General features: G+C 53.5%; 1 protein-coding gene across 1 annotated transcript; it reads right to left on the bottom strand.

The window, feature by feature from the left end:
* Positions 1-2665: 2665 nt before the first annotated feature.
* LOC114698940 (myelin-associated glycoprotein) lies at positions 2666-17365 on the bottom strand. The gene is given in 17 exon segments (XM_028877830.2): positions 2666-3177; positions 4108-4207; positions 4492-4588; positions 5158-5293; positions 5295-5446; positions 9629-9658; positions 9661-9833; positions 9835-9920; positions 10192-10193; positions 11126-11382; positions 11740-11911; positions 11914-12033; positions 13874-13926; positions 13928-14240; positions 14392-14464; positions 15269-15324; positions 17264-17365. Coding segments are annotated over 15 exon segments (1902 nt in total). The 5' UTR covers positions 14438-14464; positions 15269-15324; positions 17264-17365; the 3' UTR covers positions 2666-3012.
* Positions 17366-17435: the final 70 nt, after the last annotated feature.

The raw sequence follows: 17435 nt of genomic DNA, 5'->3' as shown, positions 1-17435 counted from the left end.
CCCCCTAACCCTGCTTGTTGACTTTGTTCTTCTCCCAAGGGCAAAGTCCTCAGGATGCAGTTCTACTACGAGCCAGACCAGCTGGAGCCAGAGCCTGTAGGTAAGGTGTGTCGGGGTGTGCCCTCACCGTGTGGTGTGCTTGTGGGAACTGGAGCACACTTCCATGCCCGCTGTCTCGAGAGACGCTGGTTTATTCTCAGCCTCCCCTTGCCCTGCTGTCCCTGTTTTAGGCTTAAGATAGGGTTCTGCTATGCAGTCCAGCTGGCCTCAAACCCACTATGTAGTTTTGGTTAGCCACAAACTCATGGTGATTCTCCTGCCTCAGCTACTGAGAGCTGGGATTATAGGCATGTGCCACCACACCCAGTTTAGTTCCTGGGATTTTACAAGCTGCTACCACTTGTGGGGGAGGGTCTTGACAGAGTTGGAACCCTCCTGCAGTCCCCCTCCCCGCCAATCCTTAAAAGCCTAAGTCTCGCTTCTGCCCTGCGCTCTGAAAGCCCCACACGGCTCCTTAGGTCCAGGCCGGACGAGCTGCAGTTCGGTCTTGTGTGTGTATGAGCCTGGTGACTTCGTGTCCTTGACCCTGCAAGACTGTAAGCTGTAGGATAGAAGGGAAACCCAGGAGCCTGTGCACTGCTCTGAACCAAAGTGTCAGGGTAGCCCAGTGATAATAGAATGGCCATAGAGACAGAGCTTTTGGCTTAAAACTGGATTCTATGGGTATCAACAAATGGAGGATTCAAAGAAGCCACTTAAACCTGCCAGGCTCCGATAGTCCAGCTCCTCACACATCAGGAATCATCAGCTTTCACAGACAGCTGCAACATTCGAGTCCTACAGTGGGAGAGGGAAATCAGAGGAATTTGCCTTTCTAACAAGTTCCCCAATCCAGATGCTGCTGGCTTCCCAAGGCCCCTCTACCAGGTTAGAGAGCAGTGACAGTTATCGGGGAGAGGAGACCCTCTGGCCAGCCATGCTGCTTCCAAGTCTTGAGGACAATCCAGGCATGAACTTCTGTGAGTCATCACCCAGGCTGAGCGGGCTTTTCAGGGATGTAGCTGTCTTTGAGTACTACCCGTGGTCAATGCCTCGATTCGCTGAGCTTGGGTCAGATCGTTTGGTCTGTTCTGGATGCCCTATCAAGGGTGAATGGATGTTCGTGCACATCTCCACATTAATAGCTGTACACACCTTTCCACAGCTCTTTTCTCGGGGACTTATCCCTTCTCAGAACAGCCCGGTCTTCCTAAAGAGGTTCAATATACAGCTAGGGTCTAATATTTGTTTGGAAAGCTGAAGGTTTGAAGTGCAGTGTGCTGCTGAGGGACAGCAGTGCCCCCAACATAGACCTATGAGGTGCTGGGTCCATGTTCCCACCTCACTGCAAGGGACAGAAAGTAAGGAGGGAGGAAGTAAAGCCAGCTGCCCCCGAGAATGGTGGGGACTGAGGTGCACAGGAGTCTGCATTCTTCAGAAAGGGGAAGATTCCTTCCTTTCTGGGGAGTCTGAGAAACTGCTGCCAGGTGACAAGGCTGTAGCTGAAGAAGAAATGAGGATCCTTAGATGACATCCGGTGGCAGACCAGACAAGCCCGAGGCTTGCCAATCGTGAGCTCAGGATTTTGCCCCTACACAGGGCCCAGCAGAGGTAAAAGAAAAACTCTGAGATCATTCCAGAAACAAGATGGCCGACTCCCATGATGGTTAACCTTCACTGTTGACTTAGAATCACCTAGGAGATGCACCTCTAGGTTGAGCTATGAGGGCTTCCCAGAGGGTTTAACTGAGAGGGAGGCCTACTGTGAATGTGATGGCCTTACACTATGGACTGTGGTCCCGGGCTGGATAAAAAGAAAGTGAGCTGAACTGTAAGTATCCATCTTCCCTCGGCGCTTCCTGACCACGGCTGCAGCCACCTCAAGTTCCCACTGCCGTGCCCTCCCTGCCCTGATGACCATACCCTCAAATCATGACCCAAAATAAACCCTTAAGCCGCTGGGATGGTTTGAATGAAAAAGTTCCCCGTAGGCTCACGGACTTGGACACTTGGTCCGAGGTTGGTGATGCTGTCTGTGGTGGTGACAGACGGCCTTCGTGGAGGAGGCAGAGCACTGAGTGGGGGAAGACTTTGAGTGCAGAGCCTTGCCCCACTTCCTGCTCTCTCTCTCTGTTCCTGTGACCAGCCGGCTTCCCGCTCCTGCCATCGTGTCTGCTGCCAAGAATCTCTTATGACCGTGAACTCTATACCGGAACCACAAGTCAAAATAAGCCTTTTCTTGAGGCTGGAGGGATGGCTCAGTGGTTAAGAGCACTGGCTGCTCTTCCAGGGACCTGGGTTCAATTCCCAGCATCCACATCACAGCTCACAGCTGTCTGTAACTCCAGTTCCAGGATCTGATGTTCTCTTCTGACTCTGTAGACCCAGACGTGGTATATTCATATACATGCATGCGAAGCACACATACACATAAAATGAAAATAAATACATCTTTAAAAACAAACAAACAAAGAAAAAACCCTTTCTTCCATAAGTTGCTTTTGGTTGTGGAATTTTCTCACAGTAACAGAAAGGTAATTACCAAAGTTGCTTTTTGTCCAGTATTTTGTTACAGCCCAGTGAAAAACAACTGATACAGCCCCTTTCTCCAAAGGACGGTCTAGACTGGCATTTGGCAGTAGGACATTTATTTCATGTCCCTTCTGTACGGGTCCCAGGGCCAGGTAGGGGGCAGGAGACAAGGAGAGGGATTGCAATAAATAACACGGACAGACAGAGCGCCCTCTAAACAGCTGAGGTTAAAGGAAGATAGGAGCTGTAATGTGGGCGTGGCTTGTTGGCAGGGAGGAACAGTGGGGAGGAGGGGAGGCCGGGCCCCAGGACCTCACTATCTCCTGCCTGCCCCCTTCCTGCCCTCACCCCTACCACTTTGAAGAGGAAGGGAGCCTACAGCCAGTGAGGGCCAGCGAGGGTCCTGCTGGGGGTAAGCCACAGGGCCAGCCCCCAGCTCCGTCACTTGACTCGGATTTCGGCGTACTCAGCCAGCTCCTCCGTCAGGGTGTAGCTGTCCTTGGTGGGTTGTTTTCCCAGGTCTGAGTGAGAATAACTGAGGTCCAGCTCTGGGGGTTCCCCCCGAAGACCCAGCAGCCTCCTCTCAGATCCCAGGCGCCTCTTGCTCTATGGAGGGAGAAGATGACCATCAGCGGGGTCCTCTCTGACTTTTTCCCCATGCAAAGACTGGGGTGCTGGCACCCCTTTCCCCAGGGGCCACCAGCTCAGGAGCTCCACAGTCAGAGTCCATTCAGGATGGGGACCTTGCAAGTGCTGATACCCACTAAGGACACATCTTTTCATTGCTAACCTTGACATTTGCCTAAGAATTCCAGGCTCCAGGAGCCCGCTGAGAAAGTAACCTTAGGTGCAGGATTGAACTCAGAACTCTTCTCTAGAAGAAATCTTGGTTGGACAACCCGTTTGGAAAGTCTGCAAGTGCCTGGTCCAGTAAACCTTTCTCTCTTTGGATATGGTGCAGGGTCTCCTTCCTCAGCTGAGGAAATCCTGGGGGTGTGACTCCCCACTTCCCCATCTCTCTATCCCTGTCTCCCACCCCACCAGCATTTGGACACACAATAGCACAGTGGCCACAGACAGAAAAAAGGGATCAGCGAAGGGACAGACTAGACGAGGCCGGGGCTGCTGAGCGAGGCTGGGATTAACCAAAGAGAGCCACAGACGCCTGACTGGAACACACACACATGCACACCAACCCCGAGGCCCAGCTAGGGCCCGGAGGCTGGCACACTGAGGCCCCCGGAACCTACCTCCTGGGGCTCTCAGTGACCTTCCCGGTAGAGACCTCTCTGGACTATTGAAGAAGGAAATGCAGTCACAGGGACAGGCGGGGAGGGCGGGGCTGCCCCGGCCCCACCCCCCAGCCCTCGGGAACAACCCCAGCAAGGAGTCTCCTCCCCAAACGCACCCCAATCCAGCCCTCCAAACACCCGCCCAGGAGGCTGGCGGCCTCCTCCACCCCACCTCCACTCTCCGCAACCTTGATGTTTGTGACTTTCCCTAGGAAACCAGGAGCCGCGGGAGTGTGGCCCTCACCTCATACTTATCAGGTGCCCCGGAGATTCGGAATTCGGGGCTGTACAGGACATGAGGGTTGTCTCCCGCTGAGAAACTGGGGCTCTCTGTGACGTTCTTTCTGCAGGGAGGCACGGCACACCGGTTTATCGGGTCACCCTCTCCTCACACCCAAGTGGCTCCCTCCCTTCCCTGCTTCAGGGTTCCTGTGCCTGCTGACAGGTGGAGAGTTCAAGCAGGCCAGGAGGCTGCCGCCTAGAACATGGACAGATGTGTGCCCAGGGAGACTTTCTGCCCTTCCTGCGCGCACAGAACTACCCAGGTTTGCTCACCCCCAGCCTCCCACAGTTTCTCATCCCCCACTTCGAGACTCCACGTCTCCAGATCATTGTGAAGGGTACTCACTTTCTGCGCGTCTGGGTGATGTAGCACACGATGGCTATCAGGATGGCAAAGGCGACCACGGCGCCCACAGGCCCAATTTTGGCCCACATCAGTCGGTCTAAGGACAGAAGGGGCAGGAACCCTCAGGGCTATTGTTAGGCCTCAGGATGTCTGGGTTCTCAGGACACTCCAGGGTCAGAGCCCAAATTTCAGGCAGCCTCTGCCTCACCAATTACAGAGTGAGCTTTTTTAGTACTGGAGTTTGGACTCTATGATCTCTAAGCAAATGACTGATCCCTAGGCCCCAGCCTTCTGGGGGATTCTAGGCAGGGGCTCTACCACTGAGCCACACCCCAGCCCCTCACTGGGGGATTCTAGGCAGGGGCTCTACCACTGACCAACCCCAGCCCCTCATTGGGGGTTCTAGCAGGGGCTCTACCACTGAGCCACACCCAGCCCTCACTGGGGGATTTCATTTACAGTCTTAGTAAATGGCTTAGAACTCATAATTCTTTGACTCGGCCTCCAGTAGCTGGGATGACAAGTCTGGATAACGTCTTTGCTATTTTATCAGTCTACATAGCTGGCCCATGCTCAGCAGCTTAATCATCAGCAGGAGTAGGGGTTGAGCAGATCCAAGAGCCCCCCACCTTCCTGTGGCCCCCACCCCCAGATCACATCACTCACGTGCTCCCTGGAAGGGCAGCTCTAGGCTCTGGGTGCCGTAGAGGTTCCTGGAGGTACAGATGACCCGGGGTGGGGCCTGGGCCTGCCCCCGTAGTGTGAGGATGCTGGTGAGCAGGAGGCCACTGCGCTCTGAGTACAACGAACTCCCTCTCTGTCTCATTCACAGTCACGTTGCGGGAAGGCAGCTCAAAGGCCACAGAGGGTTCCGGGTTGGATTTCACCACACACAGGCACTGCACTGTGTCTCTGGCCGCAGCACAGTGTGACTCCAGAAGGATTATGGGGGCAACTGCAAGATTAAAATCAAGGCTAAGGGTGAGAATTGGGCCTCCAGGACTCCTTGGTAGGGGCAAGGCCAGGGTGTCCAGAGGTGGGTGAGCTAGCTCTGTGTAGGTTCTGGCTAGAAACATGGAACTCCCAACCAGTCTGTAGCCTGCCACTGCATGTTGCCCTTTCAGACTGACCACAACCAGCAGCAACATGGGACTTCACAGACCCTGGGAAATGGTTAGGTCATCCCCAAGCACAGAAACACACTAGCCTGCACTGAGTATGATAGTGCATGCCTGCCTTTAATCCCAATACTGCTGAGCAGAGGCAGGTGGGTCTCTGTGAGTTCGCGGTCAGCCTGGTCTACTTAGAGCTCCAGGCCAACTAGAGCTACATAGTGAGACTCTGTCTCAAACAAACAAATCCACCAGCCTAAACCAACACCCACACTTGTACACGCCCTCAGGCCTCTGTGATCAGTGACAGTCATGGGGAGATTCAGAGAGAGACAGACACTTGAGTTTGAAATGACAGGTACCTTCAGAAGGACACTCTGAGGTTTCTCACTCCGCACAAGATGGGGGATCATAGTGCTCCCACACACACAAGTTCTCCTAATAGATACCTTACATGGACCACCATGACATCCAAGGATTCTTTCTTTGCATCCTGACCCATACCAGCCCGGGTGTTTGAAATGCTCCTTGTAAGACTCTCCTGCTCTGCCACTGAGGTGACTCCAGCCTTGCTATGACAAAACAACTCTTCTCCCATCTGCACCGTCTCTAACTTTGGCCATGGACTCTCGTTGTGGTTGGGGTGATGTTTTCCAAAAAGGGACCTATGGGCTTTGGCCATTTGAGCATCCCACACTATAGCCTCCTTTGGCAGTGTCCTTCCTCTTCCCTGGCCCTGACAATGCCCCCCCACTGGCTTCCTCTCCTGGGAACCCTCGAATCCTGATCCCCTTCACTCCCACCAACATCCCCCCTCCACCCCAGGTTACTTGGTTGAGCCTTGCTTCCGCAGCTTTGATTACACATGGAGTCTAGAAAGGTTTTTTCCTTTCGTTTTTCTAGGATAGAAGTTATATTACAATGTTGAATGAGGCTTTTGCTTTGTTTGTTTTTGTTTTTTTGAGACAGAGCCTTGTTATCTAACTCTGAATAGCCTGGAACTCTCTGTGGTTTTTCTGTCTCCCAAGTGCTGGGATTTCCAGGCTTGAGTCACCATGCCCAGCTAAATTATTCAGTGTGTGTGTGTGTGTGTTTGTGTGTGTGTGTGTGTGTGTTGTGTTGTGTGTAAGAGAGAGAGAAGAGAAAGTTGTGCATATATGTGCAGTTGTCCAAGTATAGATACATGCACATGTGGATGCCAGACACTGGGTGTCTTTCTATCACTCTCTACTTATTTTTTGAGACAGGGTCTCTCACTATATTAGAGGTTATCATCTGGCTGGCAAGCAAGTCCTTGGAATCCTCCTGTCTCTGCTCCCAGTACTAGGATTACAGGGTCTGCCATCCCACACGGCCCATGGCTTTCTTTGTCTTCTTTCTTCAAACATGCGGGCATGTGATTTGAACATGGTCCCTCATGCTTGTACAGGAAGCACGTAACACACTGAGCCACTTCCCCAGCCCCTAACGTATGCTTTTAAAAACTGTGTTCATTTGTCATCAACTACCTGACACCTCTCTGCTGCCTCTAGACCAGTGCTGAGTGAATTCTGACCCAAATCTGCTCACACAGGCTAAAGACCATCAGCTCACTGACTCTAACCCACTTCCGAGCCCGAGGAATGTGCAGTAACAGTGATGGACAGAAAGTCACAAGAGCAGATAAATCTGCACCAGAGGGAGCGATTGCAGCTGGAGCCTCAATGCATCTGTCTCTAAGCCTGCAAAGGTAAAAACTGATGGGCCCAGGTACACTCTGCTCCAAGTAATCAACCCAGCCCAGAGGAAAAGAATAACACCAAATCTGAACTAAAAAAGAGAGGATTCTGGATATATTTCTGAAAGAACTGGTGACAAGTGCCCTCTCCAGATGCTAGAGTGCTGGTGCCCTAGCTGTGTGTGTACTCAGTATCTTTTCGGCTTCTCAGAAGTTCCAGATGCTAGAGTGCTGGTGCCCTAAGCTCTGTGTGTACTCAGTATCTTTTCGGCTTCTCAGAAGTTCCAGATTGCTAGAGTGCTGGTACCCTAGCTCTTGTGTGTACTCAGTATCTTTTCGGCTTCTCAGAAGTTCCAGAAAAACTATACAACCCTTTGGCATGATTCAACAATGAGAGTTTTGGGGGTGCCTGTCTTTGGCATCCCAATTCTGCCATCTACTGGCTGAGTGTGGCCAGTGAACCTTCAAGATGGGTACGTAAAGGTGGGGGGACTTTTGGGTTTGGTTTTTTTTTGAGTCAGAGACGTGTGTGATAGATAATGCCCAACACTGTGGAACTACCTGGTAAGGGAGTCTCAGTGAGGGCTGTGCGGGATTTTGATTAATTGAGTTCACTGAAGAAGGAAGAGTCACTCTGAAAGTGAACAACATTGGTTCATGAGGCCATCTGTCCCCTGACACACACTGAATGAAAAGGAGAGAGAGGACTGAGTCTGGCATTAACTCAGGGCTCTCTGCTCCTGGCTGTGGATGTGATGTGACCAGCTCCTTCAAGTCCCTGTTAACATGATGTTCCCGCAATGATGGGCTGTAGCCTGGAAACATGAGCTAAATAAACACATCTCCCCTAAGTTGCTTTCAGGAGAGTCTTGTATCAACAACAAAGAAAATTAAGATGGCCAGGCTGGCCTCAGGCTCCCTAGGTAGCCAAGGTTTAACTTCTGATTCTTCTGCCTCCGCTCCTGACTGCTGGAATTTGGGGGGTGGGGAGTGCCAACATGCCGGGCCACATGCAACACTGTAAATACAACCAGGGCTTCATACATGCTAGCTAAGCACTCTGCCAGCTGAGCTACACCCCAGGCCCATGGAGAAGGGGATGTCCTGTTAGCTCACAAGAGGCTATGGGGCTCCAGAGGACAGGTGAGTGAGCATGTATGAAATGCTCAGCATCCCTACCAAGCACTTACATCTGTAGAGATGAAAGCATCTAGCAGAGGCAGCACATAAAGCTTTGGCTGTAGGTGACAAATACCCAGACTTGAGTCCCAGGAAAAGCCAGGGGGACAAGACGATGGGGTCTAAGGATGCAGAGGACACTTTCCTTTCATCCTCACAGTCAGTTATTGAGGTGCTTTCGCCATCTTTTTTGCAGAAAAAGGAGCTGGGACTGGGGGCGTGGCTCAGTGGTAGGGCACCTGCCTGACATGCATAAATAAGCCCTGGATTCCATCCTCAGCACTGTAAGAGGTGCAGTTTAGAGGTCAGCACTGCAAGCAGGCAAAGCTGAGGAGGAAGCCTGGGAACTGGAAACAAGGAGATGGCATTCCTTGTTGGGAAATTTCTGGAAAGCTGGAGGAAGAGGAGTCACAGCTAGGACTTGGCTGCAAACCTCCTGTAGTGACACAGCATGGGGCTGGGCAGAGGGGAAGGAGTCTTCCACAGAGAAGGCCAGGCCAGGTGCTAGTTGGCAGTGTAGTAATTACTTTCACTTCCAAGACATTAGCTTATCCATGTGTCTTAGCATGCCCCTGACTGTGCTGGGTCTGCTAATAAGCTTGGCGGCTCCTTGCTCCCATCCCCCACCTCTCAAGAGCACATCGCAACCGCTCATCGCGGCAGCGTTTGAGCTCAGGGTGGTCAGCTCTAGGCAGTGCAGAGCAGAGTCAGGCCACCTGAGTCTGATTCTCAAAATCTGCTATTTCTTAGCTGCACGGCCTTGGGCAAGTGTCCTCACCTCTCTGGGCCTGAGTTTCCTTCTCTGTAAGATGGGCATTGGTGTCATGAAGATGAAATGGACCCTGAGTATAGCACATCAACAGTGTCTGTACCTAGCAATGCTCTCCATTTTAATTACCATTTAACTGTACAGTTTTAACTGTAACCACTGGATCCTGAACCCCCTCGATCAAAAGCTCTCTCTACTCCCAGGATGCAGTCAGCATGGGTTCAGCTTCTCTGCTGTTCCCCACCCTTACCAGGGAGCAGGGGCAGGCAAAGCAGGCCCTGACTGGGATGCAAGGGGGCCTCCAATGACCCAGGTGTCCCCACTGAGCCGATGGTGGAACGGTGGGGGAGGGGCACTCACACTCCACAGAGAGGTTGAAGGCAGTGGCTGTCTGCCATACTGGTTCTCAGCCACACACCAGTACTCCCCATCATCCTCCGGCGTCACTGCAGGGAGCTCCAGCTGCAGCTGACTCTCATAGATGACGGTAGCCAGGATCTGCTTCTCCTTGAAAGATGGTAAGAATGGGTCTGGGTTGCTCTGTGTGGAGCACAGGATGAGACAGTCTCCCCTCTACGGCCACCACTGTTCCATTCACCGTGGGTTTTCCTAGGTGCATCTGGGGAAGACAAAATATCAGAACCCATGGGAACTGCTCTACTTGCTGGCCAATTCCCACCACCAAATGTGACCCTGACACTTCAAATCTACAACATCCATCCAGAATGGCATGGCTTGTCATTCTGCAGACAGAGAGATTGTCCTTTTTTGTTCTTTTTTAAATGCTGTTTATTGTTTATTTGCTTTTTGAGACAGGCTCTTACCATGTAGCCCTAGCTGACTTTTACTTCACTATATAAGTCCAGATTGGCCTTGAACTCACGGCAATCCTCCTGCCTTAGCCTCCTGACTGTTGGAATTACATCTGTGCCTAGGAGCTTGTCTTTGGATGCGAGCACTGCCTACCCCTTCCAGCTGTGCAGACTTGTGGTCTTAACCCTGGGACTCATTTTTTCCCATCACGAAAAATGAACTTTAATAATCCCAGCTTCACAGAACAGGGTGATCATCCAACATGTGAATGAGACCTTATAAGTGACAGGCATGGTTCCAAGCTGAGCAATGCCCTGTGGGAAGGTGCTATGGAAGGAAATAAAAATACATTTTCAGCCAGAGGATTTGTGCTTAAGAAACAAAAGCTTGGGAGGAGGAATTAGGTGGTCATGGTTCTAAGTAGGATGGTGAAGAAGTCTTGAGGGAACTGAGCAGGAGGCGGAGGGGATGCCAGGGCAAAGAGACATGTGTGTGAAGCAGTTGGGAAGTGCTGACGTGAACATTGGCTGTGACTGTCTTTATTATCCCCAGCCCTGGGCACTTTGCCTCAATACATATTTGTGAATGAATGAATGAATGAGTACATGCATGAATGGGCTGTGCTTGTTCTCAGTTAAGTGTCCCGCTCTGACAGCATCCTCTCCAATTACAGCCAGGTCCGTGCAATGGGCTCATTGATGCCTGGGGTCTCCTCGGCCCTCCCATTAAACTTCAACTGGGCCAGGCAGATGGCTCAGCAGTAAGGAAACCTGCTGTCAAGCCTGATGACCTGAGCTGAATCCCTGGACCCATATGGTAAAAAGTCAAGACTGAACATCCCACAGCATCCTGTCATGTTACAAGCCCTCCACGACCCCCGTCACACAAATAAAATTAAATAAATGCTAAAAACTTTAGCTACAACTGTCCTTATTTTTAAATGCAAATAAGTCCCTGGTGTTTAAGGCTGGTCCTTCTGAGTGAAGTCTTTCCCAATGTCTGTTTCTGCAGGGCTGTATGGGTGCCCCCGGGTGGGGGACTCACACATGACGCTCAGCTCCACGGTGCGGTTGTCCTGGCCATAGGCGTTCTCTGCCAGGCAAGCATAGACGCCGTCCTCCCCCGGTGTCACCTCCTCCAGATCCAGGTACAGGCTCTCGGCCACTGCCTCACTCAACACCGTCCCGTCCCGCATCCAAGTCAGCAGCGGCAGAGGGTTGCTGTCAGCCCCACAGAGCAGGCTGACGTGGGAGCCCTCAATGGCCTCCACGGAGGAATTCATCTCCACAATCACTGGGGGTCTGAGGCCCGGATAAGGCGGAAGGTCAGAGTCAGATCCAGACCGCCTCCACCAGCCCAGGTCCGCCCTCAGGTCCCACCTTACAGGCCCACCTACCCCTCCAGGACCTACCAACCAGACCTAATTCTACCCTAGGCCCCCATCCCTCCCAGCGTGCTCAAACAGCCGAGGTCCCGCCCCAAGCCCCACCCTCCAGGTACCACCCACCAGACAGGTCCCACCCCCAACACACCGCCTACCAACAAGGCCCCGCCCCAGTCCCCACCATCCAAGCCCCTCCACAGTCACCCTACCCGACCACTCCCTGTCTCGGCTCTTGCAGGCCCCGCCCCTGCCCCAACCCGCACCCAGCTCACACTTGACATCCAGGCTGGCGTAGCCCTCGAACTGCAAGGTGGTATTGGGAAAGGCAGCCTGGCAGCCCAACCGGTGGCCGTTGGCCTCTCTAGTGGGCACGAAGTGCAGCAGCGACACCTGCACCCAGGTGCCTTCATCCTCACGCAGCCGACCCAGCACAGTGGGCTCCCCAGCCCCTCGTGACCCAACCAGCTCAGCTCTGGGCGCAGCTCCGGGCAGTTGTCCGGCACCATACAGCTGACCTCCACTTCACTTCCTGCCACCACCTCCGGGGGCACCACGATGTTGGGGGTGTCTGTGTATGAGGTAGAGAAAAAGGAGGGTTCTGGAAGCTGCAGTCCCAGGCTGTAGTCACGCCTACCTTGCCCAGCTCCACTCCTGGAACTTTATCCCTCTGAGTCCCCAGTGCCTCACAGCTACCACCCTTCCCTGGTGTCGCACCTCCCCCACCCACACCACCCCGACCCTAAGCACTTCACAGAGCAAGCCAGGACGCTAGAATAAAGCGACAACAGTACTGAAAGAATGCTGTTGCTACGCTCGCTTTGCATCTGAAGACGTTGAGGCCGCAGTTAGGGCAGCATAAAGGCTTTGGCCCCTGCCTCTGCGGCATCTGTGAATTCTGTTCCATTAGATTCCTCTCTGGTCCCTGTATGTATCCCTACCTGGGCTGCTGGCTCGGAGGGGAAGGGGACAGTTGACAGGGTGCAGTGTGTGTGTAATGTAGTATTGTCCTGGTTGGGTTTGTGTTGACATGAGTCATCTGGGAAGGGGAACCTCAATTGAGAAAATGGCTCTATCGGCCAGGGCCCCTGCAGGTACGTCTGCGAAGCATTTTCTCAGTTAATGATCGATGTGGGAGGATTTAGCCATTGTGAGCAGGGCCATCTTTAGGCAAGTGGTCCTGGAAGGTATGAGATAGGTTGCAGGATGTGAGACTGAGGAAGCAAGCCAGTAAGTAGCAATCCTCTGTGGTCTGAGTTCAGTTCCTGCCTCCAGGAGGCCTTGAGTCCCGCTCTGGCTTCCCTCAGTGGTGAACTCTGACTGAGCATTAACTGTAATATGCTCCGCCCTCCCATGTTGCTTTTGGCCACTGGGTTTATCACAGCAATAGAAAGCAAATTAAGACAAGTATATTATAGGAGTGAGGAGCTGGCATGTTTTGTGGACGCCATGTGCATGGTTTGTGTGTGTGATGCATGTATGCCCTGGTGTGCTACGTGTGTGGCGTGGTCTCTTCTATGTTAAAGCTGTAGTCTGGCTATCCACGAAGACCAAATTACTGCTGGGAAACATAGCCTAAGATCCCTAATTAGGAAGCTTCTCATAAATCAGGCAGTGGGAGTCCCTGAAGCCAGGAAGGGGCTTCTGTTTTAATTGCCAAACTGGCCATAGCTACCTGCAGATTTTTTCCCCTTTTCTTCCCTCCCCTGAAAACACAGTTTTGAGGCTTGACTCTTGGACCTCATACATGTAGTTAACATTCTACCACTGAGCTACATCCTCAATCTGTGTTGTCAGACTTGGGGCAAGCAACATCACCCATTGAGACATTGTGTGACCCCCCCCCCTCTGTCATATTAGGAATAGAACCATGCAAGGCAAGGACAAGAATTTGGCTGTTACCCCGAGACCTCCAGTGTTGGTTTCTATGGCAAACTGTGCCTGACAGCAATGGTCCTGCAGGACCAGCCAGAGCTTAGATCTGGTACTGCAAGCCGCTCCCAGCCTTAAAACCGAGACCCACCAGCTGTCACACTGTTCTTAGCTCCGCTTCATATGAGAAAACTAAGATCAGCAAATGTAATCAAGGCGCCCGAGGTCACCCAACTAAGGCAGGCATCTAGAGGCCTCACCCCTGACCCTGGGTCCCCTCTGTCTTTAGCTCTAGATGTCTCTAGAAGAATAAGAGCAACCTCAGAGGGTCGCCAGACTACTCAGGGCCCGATTTGTTTATGTCTGTCATCCATGTGACCCACGTGGGCACTGGGGTTTGCATCCAGCAAAATCGACCTCTTCTGGTCTGAGCTGGTAACACAGGGGCTGAGGACACCCACCTGCTCCTCCCTCTCCTACCCAGCCTTGCTGCAGCCCCCCCCCCCCAGAGCCCACTCAACCCTGGGGGACCGACTCACTGATGATGTCCAGGACGCTGTGCTCTGAGAAGGTGTATTGGTTGTAGCGCCCAGGTCCCTCGGAAATAGTATTTGCCCCCCAGCTCGGGGCTGAGTGTGCTGAGAAGCAAGGTGCAGTTGCGTAGACCCAGGTCTCCCAGCAGGCGGCTGCGGCCCTGGAAGCTCTCATGGACCACTTGTGTGCGGGACTTGAAGACCACCGGTGGGTAGTTCTTGGGGTAAGGACTGTTGAAATACCAGACGCCGTGGACCACAGCCGGCCGGAGCTCATCAGGGAAGTCGAAGCGGCACGGGATGGAGACACACGTGCCCTCGAAGGCGGAGATGGATGAGGGCATCCAGGCACCCCAGTGGCCTCCTCGAGAAGCTAGAGGTGGGCAGGAGCACAGAAGCTGAGGGACAGAGTCCACTGCATTATCTCTAACAGTTCCCAATGAGGCCCTGACACCTCATTCCTGACCCCAGGAATTGGCCACTGGACTGGAGTGTTGGGCCGGGACACGTCTCCCAGCCATTACCTGAAATCATTATCCAGAACAGAGGCAGTGTGGTGAGGAAGATCATCTTGTCCAGCAAGTGAGCGAGCTACGGCTGAAGAGGAACAAGAGTGAGTTGTTGTGGTTGCTGCTGCTTGCTTTTCCGAGACAGGGTTTCTCTTGGATCTCACTCTGTAGACCAGGCTTGGCCTCGAACTCACAGAGATCCACCTGTCCCTGCCTCCTGAGTGCTGGGATTAAAGGCGTCCGCCACCAGCAGCTAAGAGTGAGTTTGGAAAAGGCCACAGGAGGTTATCTGCTGTTGTCATTTATAAATGCCAGGCCTCTCGTTCTGCAATGACCCCACATTCTACTCATCAGAGCTGGCTGCTGGAAGATGGCACAGCTCCCAGGCTTGAAGCCAGTCACCCAGGGACGTTGAGCAAGCTGCCCAAAGTTACCCAGCCCAAGCAGGGGCCCTGACACCTCATTCCTGACCCCAGTTCTCCCCTGCTCTTAGCCCCAGATGTCTCTAGAATAATAGGAGCAACTGTTCTTCAGTGGGCAGCCAGATCCTTTAGGGCTCTGTTTGGCTCATGTCCGTCATTCTCATAGCTCAATGGGCACTGGGCTTACAACTCTGGTGCCTGTGAGGTGGGTGCGATTACTGTTTACATCTCAAGTCCTGAGGGGTACAAAGCTTGCCTAAGATCACACCACAGCGGGGCTGCAGACTCTGCGGCGGCCACGGCCATGCTGTGCTGTTCTCTGGGTGGTAGTGGCAGGTTAACAATGACCCAAGCACCATCATGCCTGCTTCTCCACCTCTCAGAGAGCGCTAGGCAAAGGCGGAGCCAACACTCCTGTAGTCAGAAGTGGGCTATCGGGCACAAGAAAACATGGGTATTTTACCCATTACCTCAGTCTCCCTGAGTTGGAAATATCTCCTGATTCCACTTGAAATGGCCAGTCAACCTAGAACACAAGTCAGACAGGAGTTAGGCGTGAAGGCCTGAGCACCCTCCACCCTGCTCTTCGTGTGTACTACAGGCTGTGTCCCTGTTGTAAGAACATCCATGTGGTCTCTGGTACCATGGATACCCAGGATGCTCCCACAAGCCTCAAAGATGCTGTACCACAACAACACCCCCACAAAAGCTGGGTGTGGGAGAACTGTGGGGAGGGAAGGGAGTGGCAGCTTTAGGCTGAGGGGAGGAGCGGGTGAGGAGTGGGGAGAAGGAGCAGATGAGGCCTGGGGGTGGCAGGCAGGGACCCAGCCTCATCAATGACTGGGTTTCACAACATCAGCATTCCCAGCATGCCGTGTGAATTCCTGCCGCCCTCTCCCACCCGCAGCAGGCCCTGGGTGTCCCCACCCTCACCAGAGGCCAGTGACCAATACAAAAGAGCCCTGTTCCCCTGGGGGTGTGGGTGCCCCATCCTAGGGACCTCCTGGGGTAGGTGGGGCATGAGTGAGAACTTGGTCGCTCCTGACTGGGCTCTGCGAGGGTCCAGGAAGAGCCAGAGGTGATGGCCTCTTGGCCCCCCGCTGCTCTGTGGGTCGCTTGGGACTGGAGCCAGGATTTTGAAGTGGCTGCTCCCCCCCACCCCACCCTGCCTTGACTGCCCTCTTCCCACAGATGCAGACACATGCCCAGAAACATGCAAACGCTGGTAGGAAATGTGACAGCCAGGAAGAACAGACTCACACAATGGCGAGTCGGAGATTCGTGAGGACACATCGCTGCCCTGAGACCCCTGTTTCTACAGAGAAGCATCTGTGCACAGTGCAGAGACCACCTGACTGCCCTCAGTTTTCGACATGCACGCCCGGCAGTCATGGCTCTGACTGCCATGCTCACAAGTCACAAGGACCTGCACACACACTGAGGTGTGACTACGGAGCTCCCCACCCAGACACATCTATGGGCGCAGGGCAGCCGTGGCTGGAAGGACCTGAAGATACCCAGAGGTGAGAACCAGCAGATTCGATGTAGGCAGATGGGTCATAGAGGCATGCACACCATGCATTCTCTACTGGGGCAAATGGTAGTCTTGGGGTGGGGTCCCAAGCAGTCCCAGCTGGGACGCTGATTTGAAGCTTGCTAAAGAATCGCAATGCTAGTATTTCTAAAACAGGCAGCCACCATATCTGTAGTGTTAAATTTCCACTGGAGAAGCCAGGCATAGTGACAGCACACCTATTATCCCAGAACATGGGAGGGGAGGCAGGAGGATCAGGAGTTCAAAACCAGCTTGGGCTACCTTGGCAAGTTGGAGGTTAGCCTGGGCTACTCGTGGCCCTATTTCAACAAACGAAAACAAATCCAAGGGAGGGGTGAAGACAGAAAAAACACACCTGCAAATCTCTTTAGAGAGAAGGATAATGAAAAGGAGTTGAGGACACCACAGACGGATGCAAGGGGGAGGTGGACGCGAGCGCCTCACCCTCTCACCCTCTCACCCTCTCACCCCCACCGTGTACCCAGGTGTTCACAGCCTGCTGGCCTCACCCTCCTCCACACGGTGGCCTTAAGGATCTAATGCCTCTGCATCCTTCCCTTCTCCCTCAGCCCAGATCACTGTCCCATCTCTCCCAATTTTGGGAGCCCCAGGGGAGCTGGCACTGCAGAAGCTGCCTCCATCATGAGGTGTGTCCATGATTGAGGTCCCCTTGTCTCTTCTTCTCAAAGCCCCATCGCTGTCCCCACTCACCACTGTCTCCACTAAGATCCCAATCCGTTACAAAGCGACACCTTGCCCCATTCAAAATGAGTGACCCTCCAGTTCACAGTGACACTCCTCAGCTTCTTGGCACACCTGACCTTGCACACACCCTGGCTCCCAGTGCTCCCGACCCCCTGGGGGCGGTTTGCCCCTCCTTCACCTTAGCTCTCTCTGCCTCAGTACTCACTTGGATGGTCTGGCTTCTGCACCCTCTGCTCCGCTGGCCCGGCTCACAGTCCCTTGGCTTCCCAGGGTCTAGGCCCCCACTTGCCAGCCCCTCCTCTCCCCCCGGGTGCCAGGGGCCGCCTGCCTCCAGGGCCCAGCTCCTCCCTGCCCTCGGGGGAGGGGGGCACAAAGGG

Source organism: Peromyscus leucopus, unplaced genomic scaffold, assembly GCF_004664715.2.
Source record: "Peromyscus leucopus breed LL Stock unplaced genomic scaffold, UCI_PerLeu_2.1 scaffold_430, whole genome shotgun sequence".
Lineage (NCBI taxonomy): Eukaryota > Metazoa > Chordata > Mammalia > Rodentia > Cricetidae > Peromyscus > Peromyscus leucopus.
The sequence above is the reverse complement of the archived record's forward strand: the minus strand, read 5'-3'. Positions and strand labels throughout refer to the sequence as shown.